The sequence below is a fragment of the Theobroma umbraticum genome, unplaced genomic scaffold, assembly GCF_002168275.2.
Source record: "Theobroma umbraticum cultivar Fairchild unplaced genomic scaffold, ASM216827v3 scaffold_34.0, whole genome shotgun sequence".
Classification (NCBI taxonomy): domain Eukaryota; kingdom Viridiplantae; phylum Streptophyta; class Magnoliopsida; order Malvales; family Malvaceae; genus Theobroma; species Theobroma umbraticum.
Window position 1 is genome coordinate 1768364 of NW_018397275.1, and position 17221 is coordinate 1785584.

Here is a 17221-nt window from a genome sequence, read left to right on the forward strand (position 1 = left end):
ATTTGAAATTTGTGTTGGCATAACTCATCCAGATGTCATGATATTCTTAGTAAAAGATTTCACACACACATGGAAATCTATTCAAGAATGTACTTGCATTAGAATTGAAACATGAATTTGAATGATGCTTATAGTTTTCCTTAAGTTAATGATTGATAGATATACTTTTGAGGAAATTATGGGGAATCATTGAGTCGATGCACTTTATCTCTAGTTATAGTAACTATATTTATTTTTTTTTCATCATCTGAATTTGATTTATGTAAGTTAGATTCTTTTCTATGTTTTGCTCAAGGACTAGCAAAATATTAAGTTTGAGGGTATGATAATTCTATGAGATAGAGTTATTTAGGCTTAAATTTGATAGTAATTTAGCTTCGTTCTTGTGATAATGCATAAAAATTAGTAAGTTTTATTTAAATTATTTTAAATTAGTTAATTTAGGTGAGTTAATCTAATCTTAGTTAATTTTATGCTTAATTTGGTGTTAATATGATTAAGATAGGTTGTTATTTATATTAATTGTGCTTTTGTAAGTGTTTAATGAAAGAAGAATTTTAATGGAAGAAGGAAAACAATTTTGAGGTGTAAATTTTCACTACATATGTTTTAGTATTTTCACCATAACTCTCTATACAGAGCTCCAAATGAGATGATTCTTAAACCTTGAAAATTAAGAGAAAAAGCTACAACATTTATGTTTACCACTTTGCCCAGTTCGGCATGAAAATTGGTCAAAAATCATGTCGAATTTCATGCACTGTAGTAGTGCTAGAGTAATTATGATTTTTGCTAATTAATGGATGAAAGCCGTAGCCCATGTAGTCATATATGAAAATTCTAATTGGAATTGACTCCTTTCTTCACCCAACTAGGTCTAACTTCAAAACCCTATAAAAACAACCTTTAAAAGACTTTTAGAGGAACAAAACACTAGATTAACAATTAAGAATCAAGCCGCAAAATCATTAAAGCGAAGAAGAATTTAAAGGATTCAAGAAGATTTGGAAGATCAAGATTATAAATTCTTGGGTTTTATCATCCTTTTGTTATTCTCTTATTTTTTTTCTTAGTTTGATTTGAATATTTTAACTTAATTTGATGATGATGTGAGACTTGATGGGGAACTAAACTATTAATCTAAGATTATGATTGAATTCAATACATAGTTTGATTTATTTATCTCTATTTTACTTATGTTTGATGGATTTAAGTTGGTTATTTTATTCAATTTTTAATGCTTTTAATTGCTTGATCACCAATTAAATTGAATTGAAAACTTAGGTTAAACCTTGAAGAAGGATTTTTAGGTAGATCTTAAATAGAATAGCGTATGATCAAATACACTTATTGATTAGGTGGTTTGATTTGCATATAGAGTAGACATACAACTATAGGCCATACATAGTCAGTATTAGAGCACAAACTTAATGAATCTATCATTAATTTAATTTGCATAGACATATAATAAATTAATTGAGAGAGATATTTTTATGAAAATTCAACAAAGACTTGTAACTAATTTAGGACTCTAGGTTAGCAACTTAATCCATTAAGCTAAATTAAGAGAGAGAGAGAGAGACAATAATCAGATGAAGTATTGAGGAACATCATAATCTTAGGTCTAAAAATCAATCAAGTTTAGAAAAGTAATTTTCTTGAGTAAATTCAAAGTATTTTAGTTTTTAAGTTTTTCTTTTTCATTCAATTTTTAGTGTTTGAATCAAATTAGGGTGTGTAACCTTAGTAATTAATAGTAAGAATTAATTCAATTCTCTATGGAGTCAATACTCTACTCATCATTATATTATCTTTGTGAAATGTATACTTGTGTGGATAGTAAATTAAACAACAACAAGGAGCATGAATGATTTAACAATGAGGAATATGACAGATCCTCTAGATGTATTTGCTTTTTTAAATTTGGACATCTTACTCTATCTTGCCATTTAAGAGTTGCCTCAACAAAAGACAAAATGGTAAAGCATACAAGGGTTCCAAAAAGAGCTAAGCCTACTCATGCTAGAGTGATAAAAATTGATAAAGTTCACAAGGGAACCAAAGTTACTAACTGTAAAGGACTTAAGAAAATTTGGGTATCAAAAACAAAAGTTTGATTTTTCTTTTTGTAGAAGGAGCATACATGATCTAAGCCAATGGCACAAAAAAGAGGTAAATTAAATTATTCATTGGTGATGAAGATCATTAAGGTATGGCCTATACAATATTGATAATCAATTCCTACATGATTGATTTTGTACATGTTTTATGAAATTGAAAATTAATGCTTGATGATATCTTAGATAGACATTGGAATTAATGTGCATATAATCTTGGAATTATGAATATTTGAAGCACGTATTGAATATTTATTTAACTGCTCATAACTTTCTAGTTCCATGAATATTTGAGTATTTGATTAACATGTTTTCACTCAAATATTCATTTATCATATAATCATATGATCATGATTTATCCTTAAATGGTTCAACAAGATTCATTCAAGGGAAGGTAAGATTATGCTCTAATGTGATTAACCATTTTACCCCTTTTATTTGTTGATATTGAGCTAATGAATGCTTAAAGGGGAGTTGATCATTAATCTTACTCTATAACTCTTGAGCACTTGAAATCTTCAGCAATGAGCTAGGTGAAATCTCAACAAATGGTGTTCTACGTTATTAGTAATATCTCTCAAACACCATATTAATCTTGTGGTTAATGATGCTCTTAAATTTGGCTTGAATGATTGAAATATAGAATCACTATGCTCCTTATTATAGTTATAATATTTTTGAAATTTGTACTTAGTATAGTTTGTTGGATGATTTGATTAAGTATTAATGTGAATATATTTGAATGCATGTGTGTGTGTGTGTGTATTTGTTGATTATATTGGTTGATTGATCATGTGAATATATGACCGTATATTTAATTGTGGCATGTTACATCACACAGTGTTCATATCGTACATGCATACACTATGCACTCAAGTCACCCAATTCTAGATCCTCCCAATCATTCATCATAATAGTTCAAAATGATTTTTGAATTTTAAAAATAGATCTTTAATTACACATAATTGTGTATAAAATATGCTTCATTTGTTTTTCTAGCTTTCTCAAAAAGCCAAAATCTATTTGTGTGTTTTGAAAGTCAAAATAAAATTTTCAAGTTAAAATTTAAAAGGCATAGTCGACTAGGATTAGGTTTCATTTGCTTAGAAATAGTTTTAAGAAAGACATTGTCGACTATGCCCTTTAAAGGGTCAACTGCTCACTAGTTTCAAAAAGCCCAAACATGTTTTTAAGAATGCCATCGTTGACTATGGCACAATATACAAACCTCCATAAATCCAAGACTTGCCTTCTCTTTACAAGGTTTAGGTTCAGTAAGATCAATAAATAGAAAATTAGGTTTTGGCTCTTTCCTTGAAACCGAGTCTTAACGTGATTAATAGAGGTAGTGCGAGGAAATTGAAAATCTTCAAGCATTCTCTAATTGTTCTTTCTTTCTAACCAAGGTGGCACTTAGATAATCTCCCAATTCATTCAATTACGACTAATAATTCACAACCCACCATCACTTATATAACTGACAATGCAGAATATCATAAACAAATATGCATAGAAATGAACAATGAAACTTACATTATAATTTACAGACAAACAAACATTTCATCATGATGTAGTGTAACAAATTAAGCAAGCATCAACAAAGCCAAAAAAGAGAATTTTTGAAGGAAAAGCACTTGACAATTCCACAATTTCAAGGCATGGATAATTTTGGAAGCATTCAAACAAACGTCAAACATCGACACTGAAACCAAGCAACCTCAAGACCTTAATGACATAGAGAATCAAAAACCCATAAAATAATGAAATGGAGAGGCACCATAATCGGAGAGAATAATGAAAGAGAGAAAGAGAAGAAAAAAATAATGAAAGGGAAAAACAGAAGAAAGGAAAGAAGATCGAAAGAGAGAAACAGAAGAAAAAAAAAGGAGAAAAACAAAAAGACAATGAGAAAAGAAGAATGGGAAAAAAATAGAAAAAGAGAGCAACAAAAGAGGTAGAAAAATCAAAAACACATTGAACGAAGAGATAGGAAGCATAAAAGCCCAAATCCTCCCCTAGAAATCCAAAAATCACTAAACAACCATCCGAAAATCATTGTACTTTAGATTAATCAATTTTAATTTAATAAGAAACAATTAATTAATGACAACATAATTAATTTAATAAATTTTAAGGTATATATGTCATTCATTAATTGCATTTTTAAAGTTAATACTTCTATATATAGTAAAGATAAATTTTAAGGTATTTATTTATTTATGTGTTTCAAAGAAAATCAAAGGATTTCACCTTATCAATCAATTCATTGTAACTGGAAAAATGTAATGGAGCTAGGCCTTTATAGATATGAACATTTACGTCATGTTTAAACCTCTTAACTCTATTCTCCTTAACAGAAGTAAGAGAAGTAACAAACTTTGACAATCTATCAAACTCAACCTTATGGTAACCATTATAATACTACTGTGAACCAAATTAAGACACTTGTTTTTTAACTATAACAGCTTGCTCCTAGGAAATTACTTTGTATAAAAAACAGTGGGAAATTTCCTTTAGTCGAAGAACTTAAGGCCATTCTCATAAGTATGCACTACACCTTTCCCCCAATTATGAGCATTTCTTTGCAACAAATAAGTAGCAAACCTAATCTTATTTTGCTTAGCTGAATGCATTGCATCAAAAGCTTTCTCCATCTCCTCAATCCACAATTCAATATCATCGAGGTTTGTATAACCCTTAAAATGTGGTGGTATTATCTTTTAAAAGTCACCAAAAGCTTTTCACTTAGTAGAATTCTCAACCTGTTGGATGATTGCAAACAATGTCATTGCTCTTTAACTAAACCTGCAATCTATTGGTTCAATTCCAACACCTTGTCATCATTTCAAACCACTACATGTTGTGTTCCTTCAATTGGGTTTGCAAGAAGCTAGTTAAGCCTAACACCTCTTTGAGCATTCGATATCATAGTAACATTTTGATATTGGTTTGGTTCTAAGGATTTTAGTGTCTCTTGGGGTGAAACCTCCTAGAACCATTAGCTCCAGTGTTAGGTTAGGCTCACAATTTCGATGAGGAGGCATACGTACTCATCATAGTAAAGAAACTTATACCTAGCAGATTTTTCATTGAATTATAGCATGGAACAAGCATAAAAGAAAAATATAAATAACTAAAAGGGACATGAGTTGAAAGAAAACATCCAAATTCTAAATTTCTAACTCATATCTCAAATCTCTCATAAATATCAAGTGCTTGACTATGAGATTATGCTAAACATGGCTCTAATCTCACTAACCTATCACACCCTGACTTGAATCATAACAAACACCACACACCTATAATATATAATTCTACAAATATGTAAAGCTTGAACACATGAATCTCATACAAATAACTAAATGAGTCAAAAAAAAAAAATCTAAAGTTGTAATTGTCTATCTAGCTTTAAATATTCAATAGAATTAGAAAAGTCATGCAATTCAAAATAAGGTTTCCAAAGATCCATATGAAACTAAAACATGGAGATAAGGTATGAATAAACTAATTTAAAATTACTGTCGAAAATTTTCATACTTAAACAGTCTTATAAGTGATTTTGGGAAGGGGAGATTCAAACATGCTGTTTTGGTAGAGGATTATTTTGAAATTTTGATTGATGATTCAATAAAATATAGATTTTAGTTTTTGATGTAGCTAAATTTTAACTTTATTAAGAACATTTAATATAACAAAAAGTTCAAAGTTAGTACGAAAATAGATAAATAAAAAATTAGTCAATATTTACTTTAATAAGGAAATTATCAATTTAGGATGGTTTCTTAATAAGGATTTCAATGTTGATAAGGAAATAAATAAAAATTAATCAAATTTTAATTTAATAAGAAAAACATTAATTAATGACAACATAATTAATTTAATAAATTTTAAGGGTATATATGTCATTCAGTAATTGCTTTATTAAAGTTAATAATTCTATATATAGTAAAGAAAAGATAATTTGCAGTATTAGAATTTGATCCTTTGAACAAAATAATACATACATATATATATATATATATATATATCACTATTAAGTTAGATGCTCAAGTATATGAAAATTCACTTTTGAAAAATTGAATTTTGACATTATTTCCTTCCAAAGATTGAAAATTGATGCCATCAAAGTTGTTAAATTATATATAAATATATAAAAAAATACACATACACGCACAAATACACACAAATTTGTTTCGAAAAACCTTGGAAAGAATATTAAGTGCACATATGCACAAATTCTTAGCTTTGGCATCCTTCTTGTTTTTTCCAAGAAAGAAATTTCAACTCTCCAATGATAATTAGGAGCCCAATTAAGTTCCCTGGGTTAGGCAGGTTGGCCCCAAAAGCAAGGCTGCCATTAGAGCTTGACCCTTTTTTTTCTTTCCATTCATAATTTTTCATATGATTTGTTTCCATACAAAGTGAACCTTAGAGGGCTTTAATTTTCCAAGAGGAAATGAAAACTGAAAATCATTAAGTCTCTTGTCTCCTTTGGCTTTCTTATGTTTTTTTCCTCCAAACCAAACATTAACCACAATTAAAAGCTTCAAGTCCTAGAAGTCTATCCTTTCCCATAGCAAGCAGCCAGCCTCAGGTTTGTGAGAACAGTTTTAATTAGGATTTCGACATCGATATCATGCCATGTTGCAACCAAACTCAGCCAATGATTTTGCGATATTTAGTTTCCAATTTTGTTGTTTCTTTGAAAAACCTATATCGACCGAAAATTCGTCATCAAATTCCGCATAGAATTTGGAAAAAAACCCACAGATATTTCTACGCCACTCATTATCACACAAGAAATTGTTTAAGTATGTGTCTGAAACTTCTCTAGCCATAGTCAAACGCAAGGTAACCTGGCCTTTTTCCTAATTAGCAAAAGGGAGGGTGGCCAGCCCAAATAATTTGTATTTTCTGATATACACTGTATCTAATTATGAAGGGTTCAATTTTGTAGTTCAAACTTTTGAAAGTGCAAAGATAAAAATAAAAATAATGACATCGTACATAAATTATTAACATCTTATAATTGGACTACCAAATATGAATTTTTTTTTTGAAACTCTTTTAACATTTTTGTTTTGTGAGAAAGGGTTAATTATATATTGTGGTATTAATGTATGTATGTACGTCTTTTTTATTTTCTGCTTACATTACTTTTGGAGGTTCTACTAATCTCAAACTTAGGGTTTAGACACCCCAGCCCGCACAACACCGTCCTTCAAACCCAGGTTGGAATGCTGGAGGAAGTTAATTTGAAGAGAGACTATAAGCTGATGGCTGGTTGCAGGTGTGGGAAGGAGAGAAATAAGGACTGAGGACCACAAATTTACATGTCGTTTGACAGAATAAGTAATTTGAAACACTTGTATTTTGTGATCACAAATAACAGCACATGTACACCTCCAAAATATAAATAAAAGAAAATTAAAATTTTACAGCCTATGTATGGCTGGTTTCAGGGCACCTCTACGGTAAGCCTATTAAATAAGTAAATAATATTTAATTTATTTTTTTTAAAAGTAAAAAAAATTAAATAATTAATTAAATATTAATTATAAAAATTTATTTAATTTTCAAGTACCCTTTTATAGTTAAAGAGCAATTTCCAAACGATATGCCACGATTTTATTACGTTTTGCATTCAAGAACGAAAACGCAGATTTAAAAATATGAAACGCAGATTTAGGAACTGTCAAATGGTTGGAGTTGAATGCACCCAACACACGGACATACAAAAATTGTCCAGTGAAAATTTACATTTTGAATGCACTTGCATGTGCTTTTCTTCAACCTGCAAAGCTAGTCTTTTGCGCGTTGGACACTTTGTATTCCCGTGACAAATTTGACAAACCATTTGGTTGGACTTGGACTCCAATACCAACAGCCCATCATCAAGATTTTCTCAAAAAAGAGAAATCCCCCAACCCCCTACAATTTTGGATCCATTCCACCGGCAATTTCTCTTCTCAGCCGCACACAACATAAACATGAGGGCACTCTAAACAGTGGGGTCCAGACGGGCTGCGAGACTGGCGGGTCTTTTTTAAAGACGTATAGGGACACTTGTTGCCTTTGCTTTCGCCTCTCTGAAACACAAACTACTTTCTTCCAAGCCGCCAACTGAAACAGAAAATTTTCCTTACGACACTTCCACACTCTGACTCGCACGTTTTTCTGCTTTTTCTTTTTTCCTGGAGTGAAAATCTCTCTTGGTAACTCTCCCAACCCCTTGCATCTGTTTATTTTTATTTGCATGTCCATGTGTTTATGTGGTCTTTGGACTTAGTTTTTGTTAGAACGTGAATGCTGAATGAATCATTCCAAGGACGAAGTCAGGGCTTTCTCTAGGTTTGGAGATTAATGGAGGTTTTTCTTGTTTTAATGTGCAAGTGAACCCAAAAGAACCAGTCGTTCAAGATATGTTGTGTTTGGTTAATGGGAAAATGATGAAAAAAATTAAATTACAAGATTTGGGCAGTGAGCAATAATAATATAACAATAACAAGGCAAAGGGAGTGAGTGATTCGAATGAGCCTGGTATGATTGCTTATTTCTTTTCTTGGACATCTGGGAATATGTTTATTTATTTATTTACGCGTGGGAAAGGAATGTTTTTATGAAATGCTTTAGTTCCACTCTAGTACTTGACTTCTCTGATGAAAAGAATTGAAACTCTTTTAACTTCTTCACCCTTTCTCTCTTTGAAATCCTTTGTATCCGGGTTTCGAACAGAGCTGCTCTGTTTTAGAGTCAACTCTCTCTCTCTCTCTCTCTCTTCGTATGAAGAAATTGAGCTCTATCTCATCTACTGTCTGATTGTTTAACATGATTAGATTTCATTTAAATTTCTGACACCTTAACTCTTTGAGAAAATAACATCAACGTGCTTCACATTCTGTCCTAGTTTCCAAACTTTTGCACTTGTTTGTCCTGTGGATTTTGAAATATGCAGAGCCAGCCTGAATTCTAAGGAAGTTGTTATTTAATCCTAACTTTGTTGATAGTGTTGGATATTTCTTGCACCAGAAATGGAACACTTCAAAACCCCTTTCAAGGGTATTGCAAGTGATGTCAGAGGAAGAGCAGCCTGTTATAAACAAGATTGGATTGGCTGTCTTCGTTCAGGACTGGGGTACCTTTCTGTTTTCATTAATTATTACATGTATTATATGAAGTCAAAGCTGAAATAAATTGTGATATAGTTATGTTTTTTTTTTTTTGGTTCTTTTTACAGGATATTGGCCCCAACTACCTATATCTTCTTTGCTTCTGCTTTACCTGTTATCGCCTTTGGCGAGCAACTGAGTAAAGATACAGGTTGGTCGCTGTTCCACACGTGATCAGTTTGCTGCTATATTTCTCCCATACTTACAGTTTTAAAGCGTTCAATGATGAAGTTGAAACTAATATGATATATTTTTGGGTGTAGATGGGAGCTTAAGCACGGTAGAAACTTTGGCATCTACTGCCTTTTGTGGTATTATACACTCAATATTTGGTGGTCAACCCCTTCTGATACTGGGAGTTGCAGAGCCAACAGTTATTATGTATACATATTTGTACAACTTTGCCAAAGGAAGAAAAGACTTGGGCCAGGAACTTTACTTGGCTTGGGCTGGATGGTAAGAGCAATCTCCATTGTTATGGTTTCAAGTGAACATTTTGCTGAGGTTTTGTTACGTTCTTGATCTTATAATTTGTAAATTTTACAGGGTTTGCGTTTGGACCGCTCTCTTGTTGTTTCTTCTTGCAATGTTCAATGCTTGCACGATAATCAATAGGTTTACAAGGATTGCAGGTGAACTTTTCGGCATGTTGATTGCTGTTCTGTTTATTCAAGAGGCCATCAAGGTAACTCCCGGTGAGAAAATAAAACAGCTGTTAGTTTATGCACAGCAACTTCTATAATGTGATTCAATTGCAGGGTGTGGTGAGTGAGTTTGAAATTCCCAAAGCTCAAGATCCAACGTTAGAGAAGTATCAATTTCAATGGCTTTATACAAACGGACTATTGGGAATAATATTCACATTTGGCCTTCTCTATGCTGCCTTGAAAAGCAGAAGGGCCAGGTCATGGCGGTATGGCACAGGTTTGTCAAGCAAAATTTATACCGTTTGACCATTTGCACTTGTACAAATAATAAGTCGATATATGAAATCTGAAAGAAGTATTAATGTTCAACAGGTTGGTTCAGAAGTTTCGTTGCAGATTATGGGGTTCCTTCAATGGTTGTTCTGTGGACGGTACTGTCTTTTAGTGTACCAAGCAAAGTTCCATCCGGGGTTCCCCGAAGGCTTTTTAGTCCTCTTCCTTGGGAATCTGCATCATTAGAACATTGGACGGTAATCAAGGTAACCATATAATCTTTCCTTAAAAAAAGAATCAAGTCTTATATATATTGCATTTCACTTGTCTCTTGTATTATGACAAAGTAGTCAGCCTTTGCATCTGCCCCTACAACTTTTGTAGTGATAAAAATGGCTTTCCCAAAGCAAACAAACTGGATAACTTTCATCAAAATGGTCTGATGGCTAATCTATATGATTAAGCAAAATAAGTGTTTATGAGGCACATTTCTGGTGGAAAACTAATAAACTTGAATTAATAGCTGCTTATTTTCTAAAGAAAATGATAATAAGATATGTCATTTGATCTCAGTTCAGGGCTATTTGAGATCAATTATTCTTGTGCAAAAGTCGGATTCAAGTTTGACCGTTTTAAATTATCAAATTGCAGGATATGGGAAAGATCCCTCCAGTGTACATCTTTGCTGCCTTCCTTCCAGCTGTGATGATCTCAGGACTCTACTTTTTCGACCACAGTGTTGCATCACAAATGGCACAGCAAAAAGAATTCAATCTTAAGAATCCTTCTGCATATCATTATGACATCTTGCTGCTGGGATTCATGGTAAACCTCATAGTCAGGCACTACTGCCACCCAAATTGTACACTATCTTATCATTGACTTATGTTCTACATTAAAACATGCTTGCAGACTTTGCTTTGTGGATTAATTGGCCTACCTCCTTCAAATGGAGTCCTACCACAGTCTCCTATGCACACCAAGAGCCTTGCTGTTCTCAAAAGGCAGGTCGGTATTTTCAAAAGAGAAGTTTTTCATTAAATAATTTTGACCTGGTTACAAACTTAATGCAACTGATGTATGTTACGCAGCTAATCAGACGAAAGATGGTTAAGAGTGCAAAAGAAAGCATAAAGCAGAAAGCTAGCAACTCCGAAATATATGGCAAGATGCAAGCTGCCTTCATAGAAATGGACAGCAGTCCAGAAGTAAGTTCTCTGATCACTAATTTATTTATTTCTCCAAGAAAGTAATGCTTTGGCTTGAAACAACTGCTAATGGCATTTAGTCCACAATTCATTTCGAAATATGAAAGTTTTGCTTCAATCCTGAACTGCGAGTCTTTATTCTCTGAATAATGTCTTTTGAATTAACAAGATACTGACTTGATCTTCAGAAAACATGATACACAATCCTCAAATTATTTCTGGAACATGTTCTTGCTCATGGTTATTCCATGTCAAATCACAAAAAAGAGATTAGTATACCACAAGTTTTAACTATATTTATGGTTTTGCAGATATATTGCATAGATTTGCAGAACACAGACTAATAAATTTAATCAGATATAATGCCTAAATATTCTCTATTCCTTGTATAGACTACAATAGTTAAAGAGCTGGAAGACTTGAAGAAGGTTGTTATGAAAGGGGAAAATAAGGGAGGAAATGATAAGGAAACATTTGATCCTGAAAAGCATATTGATGCCTATTTGCCTGTCCGAGTCAATGAGCAAAGAGTGAGTAATCTTTTGCAGTCAATCCTAGTTGCTGCATCTGTATGCGCTATGCCTGCAATCAAGTTGATACCTACATCAGTTCTTTGGGGATATTTTGCTTACATGGCCATTGATAGTCTACCTGGAAACCAGTTCTGGGAAAGGATGCTACTTCTCTTCATTACACCTGGCAGGCGATGCAAGTATGTTACATATCTCTTTTTGGTAATATTGCACATTCAAAAACTTTGAAACCAAGATCATTCCATTCTTCATTTTTCAGAAATTTAGATTTGCAGCAAAAACAGAAACTGCAAAGTTAACAGAATAAACCCATTTGATAGTCATGATCTTGCTTCAAGTACCTTGATTGTTCAGTAACACATTATTAGTAGTAGTAGTAGTAGTAGTAGTGACAATGATATTTCTGTTTTATTCGACGATTATTTGGCTAATTCCTGTGGTGCCTTATAATCACTATTGGCAGGGTCTTGGAAGGGGTTCATGCTTCTTTTGTGGAGTCAGTGCCATACAGATATATTGTGATGTTCACGCTTTTCCAGTTGGTATACTTCCTGCTATGCTTTGGCGTGACTTGGATTCCTATAGCTGGAATCTTGTTCCCATTGCCCTTCTTCCTTCTCATCAGCATAAGACAGTACATTCTCCCAAAGGTCATTCAGCCAAATTATCTCCGGGAACTTGATGCAGCTGAATACGAGGAAATTACCGGTGCCCCAAGATTATCCCTCAGCCGCTCTTTCAAGGTATTGCTATTTGATCATTCTGTATGTTATAACCATAAATTATATTAACAAAAATGTTTTTCCGAAGAAGTTAAATTATCATTTTGTCAGGAACGTGAGACACCTCGTCTGGGGAATGAAGAGGATGGAGTTGAAATGTTTGATGCGGAGTTATTAGATGAGTTGACAACCAGTAGAGGGGAGTTGAAGGTCAGAACCGTAAGCTTCAACGAGGACAGGAAGGGTCAGGTATGAATTGTCTGTCACGCATGATCTTCCTGTGAACTTATATAGCAAGGTCGATAATCTTAACAATTTTATAAATGTATTTTGCAGGTTTATCCAGAGGCTGTTGAGAAAGAATGAGATGACAGATGAGTTGAATTGAAAAACACGAACAACAGATAGGCTGATAACGACGATAAGAATAATTACTTCTCTCCAATAAATGAGGTTTAAATAAATAATTCCGCATCAATAATGTTAGAATAATAATAATAACAACAAAAAAGAACCATTGGAGGTTGGCTCATATAGGATTTTGTAGCAGAGAGGAAGAAGGTATGACAGCAACTTTAACAAAAATCTTTCTCTATTTCTTTTGGGGCTGAATCTGACAAACTCCAATTATCAAGTCAATAGGGTTGAGATTTGGGGTAAAGTTATGTTGGGTTGAAATCCCAACAACGTATACAACCACTCCAGGCCTTCCAAACATGTAAAATGCAAATTTATTGCACAAAAAATTGAATGCATACATGTAAATTGCATCCTAAATCGTGCTATATATATCAATGTGTGATTACATTATGCCCAAGAGCATTCATTTCATTGTTCTTCAGACAGTAGCAAAAAAAAAGAGCTTCTTCTCCCCATAGAAAGCATAACGGGCGAAGAAATATGAGCCAGAGATTGTTATTTGACAATGCTGTCAAGTAGGGGAGATTTTCGTTAAAATGATTCCAAAATTTGATCATCTCAGCTTTTAATGGCAGCATATGCAACTATCAGATTCTGGGCAAAATAGAATGAGTACAAGTATTGTTTTGGTCCCCTCAGTTGCCATTGGTTGCCAGCCTCTCCACCATTGTATCTGTTAGATGATTACATTTGAAGTAGGCGTTTTCTAGCCGCCTTATGCATGTGTTTGAATTCGGAATACTTGACCTTTCTATGTTTCCATTAGCAGTCCACCAGTTAAGCTACAGTCCATCCCTTTTTGTTTCTTTAATTACCAACCCTAAGTTTTTTGCTCAAGAGTAACATAAAGATCACAAAATATATATTACTTACTATCATCTATTTGAAACAGCCTCTTTATCTATAACTTATATTTATAATCTATATAAGGGTAGGAATTTAGGAAAATTTTTTTATTTGACGAAAATAGACATATTTTGCTCATTATATTTTTAAATTGATATTTAAATTTTTTAGTTTTAATATTAATTAATTAATCTTCATTAGATTCCCTCCTAATTCTAATTAATCAGAATTAAACATTATTAAGTAGAGAAACATGCACATGGGCCTTCGAGGATATAAAATGGAATAACACCTTCAATACTTCAATATTAGGTGTACATAATTGAATATCATCGTATTGAAAGTTCAAGCAATTCAATCTTTGATCTAATGATTGTTACCTTTCCAAGAAGGATTAAGATCCACAAGTCAAGCCACCAATCACACATGTTGAATTGCTTGAACTTTGAAAGTACATCAAAGATTAATATCCCTTGTTGTACATCACACATGTTAAAAAAAAAAGAAAAAAACCACATTGAAAGTACTAATAAGAAATATTGTTACCAGTTACCAATTTACGAAGGATAAGATTTGAGATTCAAATCACTATTATTCTTTTTACAGTTGACTTCATATATGTAAAAGTATATAAATAAATAAATAAATATTTAAATAAGTTTTTAAACTAAATAAAAAAGTTAATTAAACTCTTATTCTTTTATTACATTTAATTTAACTCTTAAATTATTATTTTGAATCAAATAAGTTCCTTTGCTAACTATTAGCTGATTTTGGTTCGTTAACTGTACAATTGATATTTTTTTGTCACATTATCTACTATGTGACAAGTTAATGTGCCATTTTAATGATAGCACTATGATGTGACAAATGATGTGTCATTAAATATTGTTGTTTAGGATTTGTTTGTTACCCTTTTTACCTAGTCATAATTCAAAAAATGATTGGCTTAAGAATTTAAAACAAAAAATATAAAATAAAAACCTAATTGTTGTGAAATGTAACCTAAAAGAACAACTATGAGAGTAAAGCATTAATAAAGTAAGAAAGATCTTGAATGTATTTACAAGTGAAATGAAAGACATATTTATAGGCTAATAATCCTTTATTTAGATAAAATTTACAAGATAAAAATAATGTTAGAGATTATCCATTCAAATTAAATCCTAAACCTAATCCAATCTAATATACATCCAAATCTAGATATACATAATCAAATTTAAAAGTTTATATCATATTACATTATTGTGTCTTGCTTGTTAGGTCGTTTGACTTATTTGGGAAGCCTAGCCTGGTCTAAACTCTTGGACCATGAGATAATGTACACTCACACATATATTCATAACATTTCTACTTGAATATCCATTATATTAAGAATATAACTAGTTAAAATCTCATTAGGAAAAACCTTATGAGAAAAAATCCGTGTCAAGGAAAAATAGTACATTAATTCTTTTTAAGAATAAACTTTGAACTATTGTCTCATTAAAATCCTTACTGAGAAAAATTCAGTGGGAAAAACCTTGATGAAGGAAAAGAGTACAATGCATATTTTGCTTCCTCTGAGGACTACATTATTTAAGATCTTTAAAATGACGTATTCTAATATTTTGTATCAACTTTTCAAATGTTATAGTAGAAAGGGCTTTGGTGAATAAATATGCTAGATTGTTACTTGAATGAATTTGTTGAACATTATTATCACCATTTTCTTGAAGTTCATGAATGAAGAAGAATTTTGGCAAAATATGTTGTCTTATGGCCTTTAATGTATCCTTCCTTTAACTAAGTTATGCAAGTAGTATTAGCTTCATATAACGTTGTCGAAATTTTCTTCTTGATTGACAAGCTACATATTTCTCGAATATATTAAGTAATAGATCTTAACCAGACACATTCACTACTTGTTTCATAAATTACTAAAATTTCTGCATTGTTAGAAAGAGTAGTAACTATAGTTTGCTTTATAGAAGATTATGAAATAGTCATATCTCTATATATGAATAAGTTACATGTCTAAGATCGAGGTTTCTGTGGATTAAATAAATATGTTTCATTTGCATATCCAGCTAATTATGATTTTGATATATTGGAGTAATATAAGCCCATGTCCATTGCTCCAAGGAGATATTGAAGTATATTTTTAATTTCATTCCAATATCTTTGAATTGGAAAAAACCTATATCTTGTTAATAAATTTATAACAAATAATATCTCAAGTCGTGTATTGCTAGCAGGATACCTTAATGCTTCAATTGCACTAAGATATGGTACTTCAAGACCAAAAAGTTCTTCATCATTCTTACAAGGTCGGAAAGCTTTTTTCATATTTAGTGACCTTACAACCATTAGTGAACTCAATGGATATGCTTGTCCATATAGAATCGTTTTAACACTTTTGTTATATAATTTGATTGATGAAAAAAAAGTTAAATTTGTCAAGTGATTAATCTGAAAATCCAAACAAAACTTTCTTTTTCTAAAGTCTTTCATCTCAAATCCATTCTTTAAGTAATTTATGGCTTTTGATACCTGATAACTCTATATGATACATTTTGGGGGCTTAAGTAGCTAAATATTTGAGTTTTTAAGTTCAGATTTTAGCATTTTAGGTGTTTTTCTAGTTTAAGTTTGATTACTTGTTAAGTGATTAATTTAAGTTATTTTAGTTAAATTTTTGTTATTTGTTTTTAAATTACTTTAAAAGTAGTTATTTGCTAATTTCTCTTATGGCTTTTGTAGAAAATTGATGAAAAAGGCTCATTTGATGAAAATTAGTGCAAGTATGACGATGGCTTCATTCGTATATGTTTCGGTATTTTGACTATATCTCTCTCTAAAAAACTCCAAATGAGGTGATTCTTGGACCAATAGAATTCTAAGAAAAAGGGATACAACTTTATTGTTAATCAATTCACCCAGTTCTAATTGGATCATGGTCAAAATATTTGTCAAATTCGAAACACTGCAGCAGTATGCAAGGACTGAGTATGATGCAGTATTTGGAACATATCTTTCAATCCAGAAGTCCAATTGATGTGATTCTTGACCCATTGGAAGGCAGGGAGAAAACTTTTATGTTTACTACTTTGCCAAGTTCGGAACATGTCAGGGTAAAACTTACGTTTGAAGTTGATAGACTGCTGCAGCACTGGGAGAACAAGGCTGCAGCGTTGATGAAAGAAGCAGACACAAAATTTCCAGAGAGCTCAATGCTGCAGCGCTGGAGAAGTAGCGCCACAGCTCTGGGCAACTTTCCAAATATAAAAGAAGTTGACGGGATTTT

At 32.0% G+C, this 17221-nt stretch overlaps 1 protein-coding gene across 3 annotated transcripts; it reads left to right on the top strand.

The window, feature by feature from the left end:
• Nucleotides 1-8148: 8148 nt before the first annotated feature.
• BOR4 (HCO3- transporter family) lies at nt 8149-13717 on the top strand. 3 transcript variants are annotated; one of them, XM_089785473.1, is made up of 14 exons: nt 8149-8332; nt 9125-9252; nt 9355-9437; nt 9550-9742; nt 9833-9971; nt 10045-10210; nt 10306-10472; nt 10858-11031; nt 11119-11214; nt 11298-11414; nt 11807-12126; nt 12411-12690; nt 12781-12918; nt 13006-13717. In XM_089785473.1, exons 2-14 carry the CDS (start codon nt 9149-9151, stop codon nt 13033-13035), a joined length of 2007 nt encoding a protein of 668 aa, XP_089641599.1. In that variant the 5' UTR covers nt 8149-8332; nt 9125-9148; the 3' UTR covers nt 13036-13717. The 3 variants fall into 3 exon arrangements, with proteins under 3 accessions (XP_089641599.1, XP_021298568.1, XP_089641600.1); XM_021442893.2 differs by having other exon boundaries at nt 8150-8332; nt 9147-9252; XM_089785474.1 differs by lacking the exon at nt 8149-8332 and adding an exon at nt 8483-8657 and having other exon boundaries at nt 9147-9252.
• The last annotated feature ends 3504 nt before the right edge of the window (nt 13718-17221 follow it).

Excerpts from the sequence above, each read along its gene's own strand:
- BOR4 (XM_089785473.1), top strand. The coding sequence starts at position 9,149 with ATGGAACACTTCAAAACCCCTTTCAAGGGTATTGCAAGTGATGTCAGA. Across the intron at positions 11,032-11,118 it reads TCTTGCTGCTGGGATTCATG|ACTTTGCTTTGTGGATTAAT; the intron begins GTAAACCTCATA and ends ACATGCTTGCAG. Across the intron at positions 12,691-12,780 it reads CCCTCAGCCGCTCTTTCAAG|GAACGTGAGACACCTCGTCT; the intron begins GTATTGCTATTT and ends TCATTTTGTCAG.